The sequence below is a fragment of the Orcinus orca genome, chromosome 2 (genome assembly GCF_937001465.1).
Source record: "Orcinus orca chromosome 2, mOrcOrc1.1, whole genome shotgun sequence".
Lineage (NCBI taxonomy): Eukaryota > Metazoa > Chordata > Mammalia > Artiodactyla > Delphinidae > Orcinus > Orcinus orca.
This window is the reverse complement of record NC_064560.1, coordinates 141,737,161-141,756,909: the sequence shown is the minus strand read 5'-3', so window position 1 is coordinate 141,756,909 and position 19,749 is coordinate 141,737,161. Positions and strand designations below refer to the sequence as shown.

Below are 19,749 nucleotides of genomic sequence, written 5' to 3'. Positions count from 1 at the left end.
ATGAGAGAGCCTCTCAATGAATTATGGATCACTGAAAAAAGGAACAGGAATAAGAATTTCAATGAGTGGCATGTGTTGGGAGAGAGCTGTGGAATGAGTCCCAGGCAGGCAGCATGTAGGCACTTGAGACCTGAGGGCTGAAGGAAGTTGAGAGAAGTAACTAAAAGACAAATGGGAGTATTTTGGAGCTGATCCTATTGATTATATCAGAGACCCCTGGTGTCAAAGGACAGTGTAGCTGTCCTTCATTCAGGCCTAATTCACCCCCTTTTTGATCTCTTTCACATGAGGAGTAGGTAGAAGGGGAGAAAAGGAAAGGAGAAAGAAATTATGAAACAAAGTCTAGAGAATGTTTCTTAAGGATAAAGGAGACCTTAAATATTAAGAAATAAGTGGGTATATATGTCCTTTTTTTTTTAAACCAGTGCAGTTTTGGGGATCTATCTGTTAATCTATTTTTATGTTCTCTTAGAGTCTTTTGGTGGTGGTAATGAATAGAAATAAAAAGGCTCAGAGATGTGGACAGAGAGATGAAGAATAAAAACAAAGGTTGCTGCTAATGCATCACCTAGCATCAGTCTCTAATAACTTAGATCTGAGCGAGGGGTTTTTGTCCCTATTCTTGTTTTCCTTTTGAGTCATCTTTTTTCTTTAATTTTTAAGTTGTTGTTGAATTATATTTTTAAGTAACTGATAAATATCATGAGTAAGATTCTTTCTGAGAAATACAATTTAGAATGTTCTTATTGTAAGGTGTTGTTTTATTGTGTTAATGGTTGTAATCAAATGCTTTTGTAGTAGTAAACTTCTGTTGTAATATTAAAATCAGTAAAAGCTATCTCACATGTTTTATCTTATAGTTTATGTTTCATTTAAGAAGATCTCCTTTCTTGCAAGTGTTTAACAATAGTCCTGACGAGAGTTCATATTATCGTCACCATTTTATGCGTCAAGATTTGACCCAGTCTCTAATCATGATTCAGCCTATTCTGTATGCATATTCTTTTAGTGGACCACCAGAGGTAAGAGGGACAGAAAAAGAAATTGGTTTTGTTACTGTGATGTGTGCTATTAAAAAAATAAAACAACTAGGTTTTTCTTTAAATATAGTTATTAAATATAAGAATTTAATTCAAGTGTAGTTATCTTAAGTTATTCATATATTCACTTAAAAATATTTATGAGTGCTTACTATATGCTATATATACAATACTAGGCTGTATTAGGAAATCATTAAAAAATAAAACAACAATGAGGTAGAAGAGACTTTTTAAAGATCATTTTGTCTAGTCGTTTAGTTGATTAAATCCTATAGGGCTCATGATTATTCTTATGTCTTTAACAATGTCTAGAGGTAGTGATGATTCTAGAAACTGTATTCCAGAGTTTAGTGTCTGACAATTAGGGCATTCTGTCTGAACAGAACTTCTTGTTTTAATATAGTCTCATTCTCCTATAGTCTTTTTGGAACAAAAGATACAGTTGATTATAAAGATATACTTAAAAAAGTGATAAAATCATCCATTTTGCCTTCTTAGAAAACTGTCACACTTATTTTAACCTATTATTAAATAAAGAGTTTTTCCGTTCTAAGGTTAAAATTATCTGTTACACTACTTAAAAGTATGAAAATAATACTTTAGGAAAGGTTATTATAAAGAGAATATTTATAATATCTACTGATTAATGATCTCTAATGATGCCTTTATTCACTGTTTTGTAAAAAATAGTGGGTAAAATATTGTATTTTTTTAAATTAATTAATTTATTTTTTATTTATTTGTTTTTGGCTGTGTTGGGTCTTTGTGGCTGCACCCAGGCTTTCTCTAGTTGTGGCGAGCGGGGGCTACTTTTCGTTGTGGTGCACGGGCTTCTCATTGCGGTGGCTTCTCTTGTTGCCGAGCACGGGCTCTAGGCGCCTGAGCTTCAATAGTTGTGGCACACAAACTTAGTAGTTGTGGCTCATGAGCTCTAGAGCACAGGCTCAGTAGTTGTGGCGCATGGGCTTAGTTGTTCCACGGCATGTGGGATCTTCCCGGACCAGGGCTTGAGCCTGTGTCCCCTGCATTGGCAGGTGGATTCTTAACCACTGCACCACCAGGGAAGTCCCTTAAAATGTTGTATTTTGTTACTATAATTTTTAAAGTAATTTGTCATAGTTTCTACTTTTCTAGAAAATGCATTTTTAATATGTTGGTCTATGTTTGGTTTTGTAGTTCTTTGAATCAGGAAAAAAGTTTTAGAAGTAACTTGTTTTCTTATCATCATAGTAATATATGTAAGTTGTAGACATCTGGAAAATGTAGAAAACTGTTTAGAAGAAAATTGGAATCCCACTGCCTACTCCTATCAAATTTCAAGCTCTCTGTTTAATCCATGAATCCCATTAGCTTCCTTTCTTAAGACTTTGCTTTTGAAGTTACCCTCTTTCTCTTCTGCATCATCACTTTCTCTCATCAGGATCATTCTCATTAACATAGAAACCTTAATAGCGCTCGTGTTAAACAAAAAGCCCCTGGACTTCACATTTTCTCTAATTGCCACCACATTTCTCTGGTCCCAGTCACAGCTAAATGCAGAAAGTTACTTGTCTATATGTTCCCATGTCACATTCTCTTTTCAACCTATATTAGTTAAAGTCTTGTCCCTAATTTTAAAATTTTTTTTATTTGGCCGCACTGTGCAGCTTGCGGTATCTCAGTTTCCTGACCAGGGATTGAACCCAGGCCACAGCAGTGAAAGTTCAGGATGCTAACCACTAGGCCACCAGGGAACTCCTCTTGTCCCAAAATTATACTGAAACAACTCTTATGAAGGTCACCAAAGCCTTCATCTTGCCGGAACTCTCAACAATATTTACCTTGAGGATTTTCCTTGAAAACCTTTTGCTGTAGGCTTCTCTGACACCTACAACACCTACTCCTCCTCCTCCTCACTGTCTGTTCCTTCTCAGTCTCTCCCTGCTGGTTTCTCCCTTTCCGACCTCTAAGTGTTGGCGTGCTCCGGGCTCAATCTCTGACTTCTTCTATAGCTTCCCTTTCTCTAAGTGGTGCAGTCTCACCATATAGCTTTAATTACCATCTTTGTGCATGTGATACCCAAGTTCAGGCCACTTCCTTCTATTTCATATTCAGTACTAATTTTCCATCTCCAAATTTGTTCTTTCCCAAGCCTTTCCCCTCTCACTCAGTGGTGCCACCATCAGTTAGACTCTTTCCTCTTGACTGGACTCTATTTTTCAATTGTTACTTCAGTTTAGAGATTCCTCAGAAAGTTAAGTTGAAATATACTTTGAGAATTCATAATACTAAGAGGTTTTATGTAATAAGGTAATAAATTTAAAAATTTAAAATATCCTAGAAAGATCAGTTTTATGTTTTTAATTATGTTTTCCTGTTTCCTCTTCCGTTGTTTTCTTTGTGTCAGCCGGTTCTTCTTGATAGCAGCAGCATTCTTGCAGATCGTATTCTCCTTATGGACACATTTTTCCAGATTTTGATTTATCATGGTGAGGTAAGAGTCCATAGCATTTAAAGCTAAGCACGTAGGTTCAATAAAGTCTTTTTATTCATAGAAGCTTTCCCCCTTTACTATATGACTAGTGTTTCCTCTATGATAAGCTTTATTTCCACTTTTATAAGATATGTGTAAATCTAGATTCTTTGAGAGATACAGATCTTTTTTTCACAAACCTACACTCAAGCTTATAGTCTAGTATTCTAGTAACTTCAGCAGATATATTTTTCCAGTGTTTTAATTATAAATGATTTTAGATTTGCACTGTAATGGTGAAGACCTTATTCAAAATATTACTTTAAGTGATATTATCCAGGACTTTAAAAGACCTATTGATTATTATTATTTATTTTATTTTTTTTTTTTTTGCGGTACGAGGGCTTCTCACTGTTGTGGCCTCTCCTGTTGCGGAGCACAGGCTCCGGACACGCAGGCTCAGCGGCCATGGCTCACGGGCCCAGCCGTTCTGCGGCATGTGGGATCTTCCCGGACCGGGGCGCGAACCTGTGTCCCCTGCATCGGCAGGCGGACTCTCAACCACTGCGCCACCAGGGAAGCCCTATTGATTATTATTTTTAATTGATACCAGTTACTAGTGCTGTTTACCTTTTAAGAATAATGTCTATGATATGACAGAGCTAGGTTTTTTGCTTATATCTTTTGTCTTTTTGTACTTTTGTTTCTTCAATAGCTCATTAATGTGCTTAAATGAGAAATCAGAAATGCAGATGACTGTTCCTCTGTTAAATATGGAGATATAAAGCAATATAGAGTATACATTGATTGATTCAGTTAATTGATTCAGTTAACTTAGAAATCAAGCCAGGTTTAAAGTTGTGGATGATTTAATTACATGGTTTTTGGAGTCATTTTCCTTAATAAAGGAATTGATTCAGATGCTCTTTTACAGGTATATTATTTTTATAATATTATTGCTATTATTATTATTAAAGTTTTTATGTTTATGTATCTTGGGAGAATGTAACTCCATTGGTACAGACTTCATAATAGTAGGTCATTAATTTTGAAGTCTCTAGGAAATCTTCTGTAGTGAAAATCCCCCTTATTTATCATAAACTTAGGTAGATAGCTTTTAGCTAACATTAATATAAGTATAGCGTTTTACAATTGTTCTGGCTGAATTATTATTTCTTTTTACTTTTAAAGGAGAAGAAATATCCTAATTTTGCATCTGTTTACTCAAGAATACTGAAATTAGGATTTGTAACTTAAAAAAATTTGTAACTCAAAAAAAAAATAGGATAATGTTCTGTAATTTTCTTATTTTCTAAAGATTGCTTCATTTGAAAAAAATCTCTTAAAGTTTTTGGTTAGGCAAGAAAAAAAGTCATAATTTTTTAACTGTTGTAAAATTAGACCATAGCTCAGTGGCGTAAGTCGGGATACCAGGACATGCCAGAATATGAAAATTTCCGCCACCTTCTGCAAGCCCCAGTGGATGATGCACAGGAGATCCTTCACTCCAGATTTCCAATGCCGAGATACATTGACACTGAACATGGGGGCAGTCAGGTAACTACTGTTAATTTGTTTGTGTGTTTGTTTGTTGCTTGTTTTACGAGTTGATCCTACTTGCCTTCTGACGTTAATTTGAATAGACTGCTTCACCAGGCACATAAAGAAGGAAGGAGATGGGCAGATGGTTTCCAGGGGAAGGTATGCTTGCTTTTTGCTTTAGCTTTGAGAGCAGAGCAGTAAGATTATTGACTAGCTGTCTAAAGCTGGTGGTTTATCACATCTTCTTCCTCCAGCCCAGCTCTAGTAAGGAGCCAGGATGGCATTATGGTGGTATGCAAGCTTTAGTTGAGCAAGAAGATATAAACAACTTGGAAATAATTTAGTGTACTTTTCTTAAATCTTTTAAGTTTACTTACTGGTAAAGTCTATGAATACGAAGTTTGTGGTAACATAATGTTCTTCTGTTTTCCTCATTCTGTCATTTCAATTTTCTAGGAAATATAATAGGAAAGCATTATGGCATTGTAAAAAGGTGTGTAATTTTTAGAATTATGAGGATTAAATAAGATACATGTACATATACACATAGCCCTTTTGGGCCTTACAGAAGACTCAGGACCCCTTAACATACACTCTTAAAACACTTTTACTGCTCCCTTGTAATTCTTATTAGAGTTATATAAATTAATTGTAGATTATTATAAGTTTGTTTCACTTGTTCCTTAAAAGCACAGATGTTGCTTTGTTTATTAATGTATCCCTAGTGCCTAGCACAGTATTACATAGTAGGTAATAAATATCAGTAACTATTATTCAGAAATGATAGCAATTATTATTAGGGTTTTACTATAATAGAAGCTACCCTGTATTGAGAATTTGCAAAGCTGATAGTTAGCACTTTACATACCTTCTCTCATTTGATTCTCATAGCAGTCCTATTGTTACCTCCATTTTACAGATAATAAAACTGAGACTTAGGATACTTGTGGCCAAGGAAACATAGTAAATGGAGGAACTGGGATTTGAATCCAGACGTTCTGACTCGTGAGCCAGTGCTCTTGTGTTTCTACTTTGAGAGTAGGAAAAGATTTTATATGGTACTAAATTTCAAAAGGCAGGACTGTCCTTGTTCTTCCAACATGTAATAATAATTTATGACTGGTTCTCTCATTGATGTTTCACCACATGTAGTGCTGTCTTCCTCTTTTATTCTGGTTATTATTTAATGATGATAAGGCATAGTGGATAGATGGGTAAAACGTTGGGTAAGTGCTCTCATGGAATAGCCTACAGTTTAAAAAAGTTTGAGAGTCATTGTTTAAAGTAAAAGAACATGTATAGGTTTTCATGGCTTTTATTTTTATCATTTTTGGGGACTTCCAACCTCTGATGACATTTCAGACTAGGTATTTGGTAAATGTCACAGTAACCTTGTCATAATTGTTGCAGACATAATCTTTATATGCTGAGTTTTGGACTCAACAATTTGTATTTGTTACTATGAATGTTATTATGTATGTATGATTTGGCGAGAAGAGGTTACATTTATTATTTATGTGTAACATATAGTGGCCTATATATTTCAAACTTTAGTTCATTTTTTTAAAGTTGTATTTTAATAAAGTTAATTTGACCAAAACATATTAAATAAAATTGAGTTTAGATAGTATAATACATTTGTTTAGCCTATATTGACCAAATCTATTTTTGATGGATAATGTTATTTCTTCTTTGCTTTTAAGGCGCGTTTCCTGCTTTCGAAAGTCAACCCTTCACAGACTCATAATAATATGTATGCCTGGGGACAGGTAAGTGTAAATAGCAGATGTTGGAAATTATTTCTTTGTGTTATTATAGTTTGTTATTTTAGTGAATGCTACATTTTTTCCTATGTATTTGGTAATGTCTGTTGGAAAAGTAATAAAAAAATAAGAGTCGAAAATAGAATTAGCATTTGGTGGCACCACAGAAAATAAAAAAGTGATTATATCAAATAGATAGAACCCCTTCATATTTCAAGCTTAACACTTTACCCTTGAGACAAAAAGCAATAAAGTGTATAATATGAGATAGGAGGTGATGATTCAAGCTTAATGCTAGACTATGAACTATAAAAGGCCACAGTAAGCTGGGAGTGGTCAGGGATTGTGGTTGAGCAGGAGAGGCTGGAAGCCTGGAAATCATTATTAATATATTTTAATTTGGTGGAAGTCCTACCTCTTGATACAATATATCAACATTTATCAAGTGTTCCAATCTTCATGACTTTGTATTGGTACTTTAAGATCCACAGTGATCATCCCTGCCTTTGAAGAGCTTGTAGTCTAGTATTAGAAATAAAATACATACCTAAGTAGTTAAAGTACAAGGCCGAGTGGGCTATGTGCTTTTAGGAAGATTTAAAGTATTACAGGGGGATAGACGAGGAGGAGTGGAAGAGGTCACATGGTGGCAGCAGGAGAGGGTGTCAGAATAGAGCTCAGAAAAAGAGACATTTCCTTTTAGAGTGGTTATTAATCCAGTAAGTAGAAATTGTATGAGGAAGAGATTTCTAGGGAGAAGACAGTATGGAGTAAGGTAAAGGGTACACGTAGGGATGAATAGTAGAACTATAAGTTGGCAATATATTGTGCAGCCAAATTGTGGAGACTCTTCAATGCCAGGCTGAGGACTGAGGAGCTGAGTCTTTATTTGGTAAGTAATGGAATGTTATTGAAGGTTTTTGGACAGAGGGGCAAATTTGGGTCTTAGATAATACAGTCGAATCTTAAGATTAATTGGGAGCAGTGTGTAGGTTGAAACTGTATCTATCGAAGTAATCCAAGTGAAAGGGAAGGAAGACGAGATGGTGAAAAAGAGTAGATCTGAGCGATATTTCAAAAGTAGACTCGGTGAGATTTGATTAGAAGTTGCAGGAAAGGAAAACTTACCCCAGGGCAAGACAGCTATATGCAAAATGTGAATTCTGACTGAATTCTGGATTAGAGAGAGAGAACAGCTTATAAAGAACATAATTGGGATGATTTGTGATATTTGAATGTGGACTATATGTCAGATACTAGTATAATATTATTAAATTTCTTGAGTGTGATAATGGTGTTGTGGTTATGTAGGAGATTGTCCTCGATCTTGAGAGATATATCCTGAAGTGTTTGGGGGTAAAATATCATGATGTCTTCAACTTGCAGAAATTATTTAACAAGAAGAAAAAGAAAAGGAAAAATATATAGAAACATAAAGAAAATGTGGCAAATGTTGATTGGTGATGTTATGTTTAGAGTATGTGGGTGTTTGTTCATTGTACTTTTCTCTAGGTTTGAATTTCTGAAAAATAAATAGTTGAGGGAGAACAAGGTAATATTGGGTTTTGAGCCTGGGTAACTGAGGAGAACATGTGCCAGTAAGTGGGAGGGTGGAAAGAAAATGTTTGATTTTATTTATTTTTTATTTTTTGTTTTATTTTATTTTTTTGCCACATTGTTTGTGGGATCTTAGTTCCCTGACCAAGGATTGAATCCTGTCCCTTGGCAGTGAGAGCGCAGAGTGCTAACCACTGGACCACCAGGGAATTCCTGAAAATGTTTGGGTTTAGACTTTGAGTTTGAGATACCATCTAGATGCCCAAATTGAGCAGATTGTTGAGAATTTGGGTTTGGTGATCAGGGCAAGGATTCATAGACAAGTGATACTTAAAGTCATCACAGTGGATTCTTGTCCAAGGAGAGAATAGAGAGGCAAAGCAAGGATGAGATAAAACCTTGAGGAAGTACAAGTGGTAGGAATATTTTATAAATAATCAGAGAAGTGGAAGGAAAATTAGAAGAATACCACATCCTAAATGATGAGGGAGGACGTTATAGAAGGAAGAAGAAGGGAGTAGCAAATATTGAGGTGCTGCAGACACTTGCTTTGATGATTAGGAGGTTATTTTTGGCCCTTGGTAAGCAGCTTTAATATAGTGGTTGAGTAGCAGATAGATTGTAAGGAATTAGTAGGTGGTAAAGAAGTGGAGGTCATAAGTGTAAATGATTCTCTGTGTGTGTGTGTGTGTGTGTGTATAAATGATTCTTTTGCAAATTTAGCCTGAGTGAAGGGTAGGATGATTGTTACTACAGTAAGGGCACAGAATTTATTTGTGGACCAAGTGTAAGGAGCTAATGTAGGGGAGACACAAAAGAACAGTGTATAGATGTTTAAGATCCTCAAAAGGAGACAGTGTGATCACACGCATTGTGTGGTGGTTAAGCATTGGTAAGGAGGCAGGACATTTCTTTCTGCAAAAGCAAAGGGTGAGAAGAAGGGTGAAGACAGAGAAAGATTTTTGAGGTGGAGAGAAAACTCACATTGGATAAGCCTGTTTCTTTTCAGTAAAAGATTATTTGCTAAGAGAGAGAAATGCTGGGGTTAAGAACTAGAAAATAGAAAAGATTAAAAACAGCTATAGGGAATATAAGAAAGCAACAGAAGATGAATAAAAGACTTTTACAGCATGGTGAGGATCCATTTTATTTACTAACAGTTTCTTGAGCATGCTTCTGTAATGTTCTCTAGCCGTGCTTTGTAATTCAGACATTGCATTGGGGCTAATTTAGGACTGGAGGTAAGAAAGATGGACACAGCAAAGGGAGTAGAATAATTGAGAACGAAGTTAGATAACTGAATGTGGGGTCCAGGCTGGTTAGAAGAGCAACGAAGCAGTAATTGGGATTAAGGTCCTTTTCCTTTGAATATAGAGGTGCCTCAAAAGTTTGCCTTGGGCTTCCCTGGTGGCGCAGTGGTTGAGAGTCGGCCTGCCGATGCAGGGGACACGGGTTTGTGCCCCGGTCCGGGAAGATCCCACATGCCGTGGAGCGGCTGGGCCCGTGAGCCATGGCTACTGAGCCTGCGCGTCCGGAGCCTGTGCTCCGCAATGGGAGAGGCCACAACAGTGAGAGGCCCGCGTACTGCAAAAAAAAAAAAAGTTTGCCTTGAATTCTGTACATTCACTGTTTCTCTGGGTGATTGTATCCACTCCTATGGCTTCATCTTTCATCTGAGGCTAACTTGTAAATCTCCATCTTTGGTTTGGCTTCACAGTGACCTATAGACTGGAATTTCTATAACTGCCTGCTGCACAGCACTAGAGTTTTCTGTAGACACTTCATAAGCAGCATGCCCCAACTTGAACTCTTTCACACTATCTTGTACTGACTGACTTTCCTATTTTTATAGAGGGCCCCACTGTTCTCTCAATTCCCAAGGCTTGGAACTTTAGTCATTTACATCTTCTCCTTTCTGCCCCTAATTACTGACTTATTTTCGCTGTCCATTCCCTCCTTTCCTTGTCACTAATCGAAGTCAGGCCCTTGTTACTATTCACATAGACTGTTGGAATTACCTGCTCTTGGGGCTTCAGCCTTTTCCTCCATTTTGGCACTGGCCAGAGTGGTCCCCCTAAAGCCGTTCTAAGTCAAAGCACTGCCTAGAAATCTTTAATAACCCCCTACTAAGTTACATAGAAGTTCTATATTGCTATTGAGGGTCCTTTGTGGTATGCTCCAAATAGCTTTGTCCACTTTTAGCTACTCTTTAGTCTTTTTAGCCAAACTGGACTTCTTACTGCACTCTGAATACACTGAGCATGTGACTTGTCCCTATCACCACTTGTAACACATCATAGCCATCCCTCAAGGCTCAGTGCAAAGTTTACTGACTCCATGAAACCTTTTCTGTGATTGCATGACTGGATATTGTGTAATATCCCTGGCGCTTCATCCCCACCCCCTTTTTTAATCTATTTCTGATGACACTTATTTCTCCTGTTAGATTTTCATCTTTGACTTTCCACAGTACCTTAAACATAGCATATATTGACTATAATAGATCTGGACAGGAGAACAGAGAGATGCTTTAGGAGTGAAGAAGCTTTCGTGATATAGATAAATAAATTGAATTCACGATCTAAAAGTCCTGAAAGGTGAGGAGTTTTTTACAGCAAAGAAAGGAACTTACTGTTGGAAGGTGTTCACAGGGTACACATAGCACATGTGAGAAAAATTTGTGCCCATATAACACATATACGTATAGACTCTCAATATCACCCCTCACCCTCTTCCAGTTGCTGGGGGAACAAAAAGCCAAATATTACTGTGATGTGGAAGTTTGGAGTACAGGATGTACCATGAATCAGACTTTCCATTATACTTAACTCTAGTTAACTGAGTATTGGTTTTGGTTCTGGATCCCACAACTTAAGAAGAACTTATTTAAGAAAAAAAAATCACAAGAATATAGAAAAGTAGCACCAATAAATAAAGTTAATAGAGTTAATGGAAATGGTGAATAATCAATATGAAGGGGAGGTTAAAGGATTGAAGGATACTTTAAAATAGTACTTGTCAGGGGTCACATATTCACATGCCCCTAGGGACCAGGTGAACAAATGAGTGAACCTGGCTGCATATAAGAAAACTTGACTCTCAGTGTCAAAAAGCAATACCTGGAGGCAGCGGGATATGGCAGACTAGGGCTTGTGGGGAGGGTACACAAATCCTTTTCTAAAGGGGGTAGTGTTCCTCCCCTCCAGATGATTGTTGTCATACACATAATTCAATTAGCAAAATGTTGTGAGCTCACATTATGAAGACCAAATAAAACCTATCTCTTTGTGGCTGAATTTCTGCATTAAAAAAACATGGTTTAGTTCATGGAAATAATGGCTTGTTCCTTGTTTGGGGAGGTTTAAATTACAGCATGGAGATGTGGATGGAAGACATATAAAGTAAAGAACTTGTTGAGCTGTTAAACATGGAGAGGCATCATTCTGGGCTGGTAGTTGAAAACTCTGCAGGTTACTAAACTTCCTATGCCTTCTCTTCCTTGTCTGTTATAGAGTTTGATGACACATACTTGATATGCCCAGTAATACTCAGTAAATATTAGTTATTAGTTTTCCTTTTTATCACTGGAAAAAAAGTCTCTCTAAAGATATTTAAGATAGGAAAGAAAACCTATTTTTAAACTGAAGTTTAATTATTACTGCCTGGAAGTAGGGGCATTAGAGACATGAACAAGAGCCCTAACACTTAAGCCAGACCCTGAAAGATGGAGATTATTTCATTGGATGAATATGATGGAGAAGGAAATCCCAGGCAAAGGAATAAACATGCATCTTGTTTATCTGATTCACTCATTTGTTTATCCATCCACCCATTCATCTATTCAGTACTCAGTTTTGAAAGCCATCACCTTTGGAGAAACTTAAGTGTACTTACTTGTTATTAAGTGAATTCTTTTTATTGATTTGATAAAAAGTTGTTTAAATATTTATAGTCATTAAGTTAAATTATGTCCTTATACTATATGGTGGTTTTAATTACATTGTTATCAGGTCTGTTTCTCCTTAGATTTTTTATAAAGTGTTTTCCTCAAAGAGGCAGTTGAAGACAGTTTGGGTTTCTTCTCATTATTGCATTTTAGAAAATATAATCATCTTTTCCAGGAATACACTTTAAAAATTTTTGTAATTTTTTGGCCACTCCACACCGCACATCATGTGGGGTCTTAGTTCCCCAAGCAGGGATTGAACCTGCTCCCCCTGCATTGGAAGTGCGAAGTCTTAACCATTGGACCGCCAGGGAAAGCCCCCAGAAATGCATTTGATTTAGCAAAATTTAGGAATTAGTTACAGTTACACCTTTGGGGGAAGCTGACATTTGATCCTATCTTTTATGAATAGATTCTTACAAAAACAAAACAAAAAAATTTCTATAGGATTTTACTTAGACCATTTCTTTTTTTAAGATTGGTTCCAAACTATTTGAAAAATCTTTCATTTGTATTAAACTTTTTCATGTGTCTAAAAACAATGAAATTTTGGTCTGACATATTTAAATCAGTGTTTCTCAGTCTTTATATTTTGTTAAATTTGAAAACATCCCTTTCCTGTAATGCTGTTTGAAATGTCAAAATTAAATAAATACGTTAATTAGAAGTAAGAAAGAAACCAAGAGCCCTAAGGTCTTTTTTGACCTATGATTTTTGTAAGAGAAATTATGTTAATATTTTTATAGATAATAATAGCTAATAAGCTGAGTCTGTACTGTGTTTTAGTCATTATGCTAAGATTTTCATACACTTCTATTTGTTAAAACACTCCTGTGAGGTGAGTACTATTAATCCTATTTTTCAGAAGAGGAAATTGAGGCTTATATAGGTTAAGTTAACTTACCTCAAATCACACAGCTAAACTGTGACAGGGTCTGGATTTGAACCTAGGTCATTCTAACCCCAGAATCAGAATTTTTAACCATTAAGCTAAATTGATGATTGAAATTTAGGGCGTTAACATGGTAGCCAAGCATTTTACTAAAAATTATGGAATTTAATACCTTAGTTTTCTTTTCGTCAGAAATCAAGTACCCAGTGTAAGTATTATCCACGGATGGCCTGAAGAGGGCACCACTGCAACACTGCTTCTGTGACAGGGTGCTGGAGGTCTCTGTTGCTATAGTGCTTCATATACTAAATGATATAAAGCTTGGAACTTTTTGCTTAATCCTGAATATATTTTAAAGAGAAAAAGAGTGCAGTTGTAAAGTTGAGATCAATCAACTGCAAATTTTTGATAAGATTGAGTTGAGCATTCGTATTAATCACTTCAAATAAGATCACAGTATATGAATTAGAAAATCCATATATATTTTGTCTTGACTAGGAGAAATAGATCTGGGATTGGGTGAATTGAGGTGGAAAATGTGTAAAATGCAAAAAATTCAGGTATAATAATAATAATGTTATATGCCTACTGTGTGTGTCAGGTATTGTTGTGTTTGCTTTACAAAGTTTAACTCATTTAATCATTATAACAACCACGTGAAATAGGTTCTGTTATTATCTGTATTTTACAAATGAGGAAACTAAGATTCAGAGAGGTTAAGTAAGTGGCAGAGCCAGGATGTGAGCTCGGCAGTCAGGCTCCAAACTCGGAGCTCTTAATTACAGTGCTGTTGTCTCCCTTCATTATCAAGTTTTTCAAGTTCTTATAAATTCACATATGAAAACACATAATAAAATTGATTTTCCAGTATTCAGGAGAGGTTATGACATATCTGGCTATGCCAGCCTAGAACCACAAGACCTATAAAGTCAGAGCTCATATTTGCCACTAACTTGCTGGTATCCTCTGAAAATTACTTAATTTCCTTGTTTTAGGTATTTTATATATACTGATAAATAAGAAACTGGATATCAGGTGAAAACTTTAAAAATCCAGATATAGAAGGCTTCCCTGGTGGCGCGGTGGTTGAGAGTCCGCCTGCCGATGCAGGGGACACGGGTTCGCGCCTCGGTCCGGGAAGATCCCACATGCCGTGGAGCGGCTAGGCCCGTGAGCCATGGCCGCTGAGCCTGCGCGTCCAGAGCCTGTGCTCCGCAACGGGAGAGGCCACAATAGTGAGAGGCCCGCATACCGCAAAAAAAAACAAAAAAATCCAGATATAAAATATTCTAGAAAAACTTTCTTGCTACAATAAAATTTCATTATTAGTGGATTGGATTACTAAGGTAATCAACACAGTTTTTATTAAAATAGAAGTTAGGAATTTTCCCTAACCCTTGTTAATTACTTAGAACCCACAGAAATCAATTAAAATTACTTGAATGAAAATATATAAGTATAGTTTATTTTAAAAATGATATAAATTCTCTTCCTTCCATCTGGCAGTTCTGCTAAAATGTGTGAGTGGAATTTTATTTTAGTAAACAGGCAGCAATAAGGGAGACTTATTTCTTAGTAGTGATAAAAACACCAATACATTCAAGACAAATGAACACTTTACTACTTTAAAGATTAAGTTGGGTATGGAGCTAATGTAAGGCCAATTGGTAAACTGCAGTACAAATCTGACTCTGACCACATGGGGTTAGTGCAGACTCCAAAAGTTAAAGGACATGGTCCACGAGACTGCCCCGACTTCAGATGCCAGCCGAAAGTCGAATCCCAGGTTACCCACACTTCTGACCAACTGGCTACAAATCCGTGTGTGGGGGGGGTGGTGAGAAAGGGAGGGTGCTGGGGTGGGCAGTGGGTGGGGGGTGGGTTCCCATAACCCCCCTCCCCAGGTTTGGTAATTCCCTAGAACAACTCACAGAACTCAGGAAAGCACTATATTTATGATTACAGTTTTAGTATAAAAGTTACAAGTTAGGTCCAGCTAAAGGAAGAGACAGCAAGGTCTGGGAGGGTCCCAGATACAGAGTTTCTGTGCCCTTTTCCCATGGAATCAGGGTGCGTCACCCTTGCAGCACATTGATGTATTCCTCAAACAGGAAGCTCCGCTGGGCTTTGGTATCCAGTGGTTTTATTGTTTTTGCTTTTGTTTCTCTTAGGCATGATTGATTGAATCTCTAGCCCTGCATCTCTTCCTCCCTGGAGGTCAGGCTCTCTTAAAGCCCAGGCATCTAATTACATGGTTGATCTTTCTGGTGACTGGTCCCTATCCTGAGTCATCTCATCTCATAGCATAAACTCAGGTGTGATCTGAGGGGCTCATGAATAACAGATACTACTTTCAGGAAATTCTAAGGATGTAGTTCCCCTCTCAGGAGTCTGGGAACAGGAATCTGGGACAAAGGCCAGCAGATTCTTTATTATTACAACAGGGAGCATAGACATTCTGCTTAAAATGATTTCCTTGTCTGTTTTTTTACACATTTGTTTATATAAGGTATCATCTCCTGTGTTTTAATCATAGAAAATATCTTTCTTTTCCTCTAGGAGTCTGGAGCACCTATTCTCACAGATGATGTTAGTTTACAAGTGTTTATGGATCACTTAAAGAAACTTGCTGTGTCAAGTGCTGCTTGATGTGCTAAACATATTAAGAACACTTAAGAAGATGAAATAATATTTCAGTTTCTTTTTTTCCCCCTTTTTTCAGTTAATCTGTGGAAACCAACAGAGAGATCTCTCTAGACTCTTTTTGTATTAGTATGGTTTGAGACAACAAATGGAAAAATGTTCATGTTTGTAGATTAAGCTAGAATATAAGAGCAATAAGAACAAATTTGTTTTGCTTGTCACAGTATTATAACTGGTTTTAGAAATTTGAGGTCTTTATAACTTATGTTAAAAAGTAAAAATAGAGTCTGCCTTGTACTACAGAGATATAACTCATTTGTATGTTGCAGACAAATTCAAAGTGGCACTGAATGTTTTGACATTTTGAAAACTTGTTTCTTAATTTTAACCAAAAAGTAAAGCAAATCATCAACAGTAATGATAAATGTGAGAATTTTTGCCTATTCATTGAATATTTTTCTGTGATTTTCAGCACTTATGTATACACTATTTCTGTATTTACTCTGTTAAGGCAGATTTACTTTTATGATGATTTGTTTAGGAATTATTTGACTTTATGTATGGTAATTTTTATGAAGATAATTTAATGTTTTGGTCATTTGAAAAAATAGTTTAGAGATGAAAGTTTTTGGGTAACAATTCCACAGTTGGCAACATATGTGAAATTCCCACAAAGTATTCAACTATGTGATTAAAAGTGATAATTTTTTTATAAAGGGAGATAGAAAATAAACAGTTTGGCACAGTACATTTTAGAAAGGCTTTGCAGTAAAAGGACTTCTGTAACTTCTAAACCAAATTTGGTATTCACTGCATGGTTTTGTTGTTTCCCTTTGTTTTTCTGAGGTAAATTTTACGTTATATCCTCCAGTATTTTAAACTATTTTGGGAGTTTACACACTACTTTTGGTTTTTGCTTCCATTTTGTGAACTTTATTAAGTTGTAGTTCTTATTGAAACAGTATTATCTAATATTCTGTTGAATTTTATCATGTGATGCTCAGTTCTATTTTGATTTATTCATTAGTATCATTCACTTTTACCTCTTAAAGTTTACTTGTAGCAAATGTTTACATTGCTAAAGCAAGATATGTTTGACAATGAAATTTATATCAAGTACTGCAAATAAAAGGTGGTGCTATGATATGGGCCCGGAAGGACAGTGTCATGATTGTACTTGCATGAACACTATCATCTGATGGTAAAATAGACAGAAACTTAAAAAAATTGTTTATATGTTATATTCAATTAGAGTAAATAAGTTGCTCTGTTCCATTTTATTTGATTTGAACTGTGCTAGGTCTAAATACCAATAAAATATACTTTTTCTCTGTTTTCCTGCTTATTTTGAAACCTATTAAGCCTGAAAAGCCTAATGTAAAATTAAAGCATTTATAAAACCTGATATTAGTGGATTAAAAAGTTACTCATTTTAAAAAATAACAGCTTTATTGAGGTTTAATTCACATGTTACACAATTCACCCATTTGAAGTGTAAAGCTCAATGGTTTTTAGAATATTCATGGAGTTGTGTAGCCATAACCACAATCAATTTTAGAGCATTTTCATCTCCCAAATAGTTATTTGTTTTTGCTATAAGGAACTGAGGAAAATCCCTGTGATGATGATACATGTTTAGCTTGCCTGGCCCCTTAACTTATATCCTTTAAGAATGCATTGTTTTTTCTTCTCTTGAGTGATGAGCCGCTACTTACTCCTAAACTCTCCTCTACTTCTAAAGCAGTTACAGCCGAAGGTACTAAAGTATCTCTGTATTTAAGGGATAAGGATGAACAAATATATCATCATACCCTTTTAGCTTACCATTTGAAAGAAGTCACCCTGGATAATTTTTGTGTATAATTTAGCTATTACTAAATTGCTAGCTATTTAAATAGACTTGAAGGAAGAAATGTTTAACCCTTTTAATGAACTTAGAGTGGATAACGAATATTTGCTAAATCACTAGCAGCACTGAGAAGCTTTGGTGTGTCCAGAACTATTAGGGAATTCATTCTTGAACCTACTTACCCCTAGTGGCTTTATCTCTAAAAATGACTTTAGATCTCATCTATGCACACTTACATTTTGTTGTAACAGAATAAATTTATGCTTTTATTGGCTGATTCCAAAAATGATCTGATACTTCCTCTATCCAGTTCTCCACTTGGTAAACTTCCCTCTCATATTCCCTAGCCCAGACTGCATCTAAGGACTGTGCTTGTTTTCCAGTCCAGACCAGAAACTAAGGAATCATTTTCAACTCTTACTCTCCTCAACATCTTTAGTAACCAAATTATACCAATTCTATCTCTGTAATATCTCCCTAATCTGTTTACTGTTCTCCATCTTACTGCTATTCTACCTTCATCATATCTCACCTGGTTTGTTGAAATAGCCTTCTAACCAGTCTGCTTTCCCCAGTCTCTTTTTCTCCATCTTTCTCTTCAATTCACTGAAACGTGGATATGATTATGTCATTCCCTCTGCCCTCGTAATGAAATCCAAACACTTTGACCTGGTAACATTGTATACTACACATCAAATCCATAGCTCTCTCCTAGAAATAGTACAAAGGATGCAATTGGAAAGGTAGTGCTGGAGAGTGGTCTCTAGTTCTACCTAAGCATTAGTCTTAGGTGTGATGTTTGGGGTCAATATAGTGACAAGAGCAAATGCATTCTTTATTGGCTGTTACAAACTAAATGCTATGGCTCATTGCACTTGGCTTTTAAAAAGATGAATATATTTTTTCAGTTATTTTTCAAACAATACTGACAAATTAGGATTATTTGTTTTCTAATGTCTAGCTTTACATTTTAATTTATATTTTTCCTGTTTCCGATGTACATGCATACATCTTGTACTTTGATGTGCTCAATTTGTATTCATTTTGAGCATTTTATCAAGTAATTCTAGAGATATTTTTGTTTCTTGTTTGCTTTTTAGTAGTTTACTTTATGAAATTAATACATTCTCCTTGTGTTCATTCTTTGTTTAATATATTGAAACAAAATCTGGTCTAAGTTTAATGTATTATCTGGTGACTATAATAATAGGTATGCAATACCAAGTATGTAATAGTGAAGTTACATTACTAAATCAGATTTTTTTTCTCTCCCATCCCTATCTATGGCTTATACTGAAATAAAGCCCAATTATTTGGGTTGCAGATGTGATCCTGGAATATTAAGGATTTTTTTAACTTAAGTAAACATAGAAAAATATATATAGTAATGCATCTAAAGCATTTGGAAGGTGGATAGAAATATTAACTTTAGGCTTTTTTAGATCAACATAAAATTAGCTATGTATTTTTAAAAGTTAAGGGTAACAAAGATAAAACCAGGATACATACTTTTTACACCAGAATGTGTAACTTCCAAACAGTAGGGGAAAAGAAGCAATAAAAATAATTTGATCAATCAAGAGAAGGCAAGAAAGATTAAGAAGGCAGCATGACAGGGAGATCAGCTCGGTGCTTTGTGACCACCCTAGAGGGAGGGTGGGAGGGAGGGAGATGCAAGAGGGAAGAGATATGGGGGTATATGTATATGTATAACTGATTCACTTTGTTACAAAGCAGAAACTAACACACCATTGTAAAGCAATTATACTCTAATAAAGATGTTTAAAAAAAAGGCAGCATGGCAAATGGGAAAGCATGGTAAATAAGAAACACAAAAAGGAAGAAATAATGGATTAATATTTTTTAGTGAATTTTGTGAAAATGGAAAAATACTTATTGGTCTTTCACTGTAATAAACAATATTACATGTACTATTTTTGAACCTTCTGCAAATGTGTCTTAAGACTTTATAAAAATTGTTCTTTTCATGTACCCATGCTCTACAGAGTATAGCCAGGTTGGTCATTCTTTGCTCATAGTTGATTGAAGAACACTTTTTATTAAT

The 19,749-nt window shown here is 35.7% G+C and overlaps 1 protein-coding gene across 2 annotated transcripts in view; it reads left to right on the top strand.

The window, feature by feature from the left end:
• Positions 1-17,170, top strand: part of SEC23A (SEC23 homolog A, COPII coat complex component) — a 66,073-nt gene extending 48,903 nt beyond the window's left edge. For both annotated transcript variants that reach the window (XM_033428401.2, XM_004269987.4), the window contains exons 16-20: positions 861-1,022; positions 3,427-3,513; positions 4,894-5,049; positions 6,738-6,803; positions 15,752-17,170. In XM_033428401.2, the coding sequence (XP_033284292.1) occupies positions 861-1,022; positions 3,427-3,513; positions 4,894-5,049; positions 6,738-6,803; positions 15,752-15,841 (561 nt within the window). In that variant the 3' untranslated portion in view covers positions 15,842-17,170. The remainder of the gene's footprint in view (positions 1-860; positions 1,023-3,426; positions 3,514-4,893; positions 5,050-6,737; positions 6,804-15,751) is intronic.
• The last annotated feature ends 2,579 nt before the right edge of the window (positions 17,171-19,749 follow it).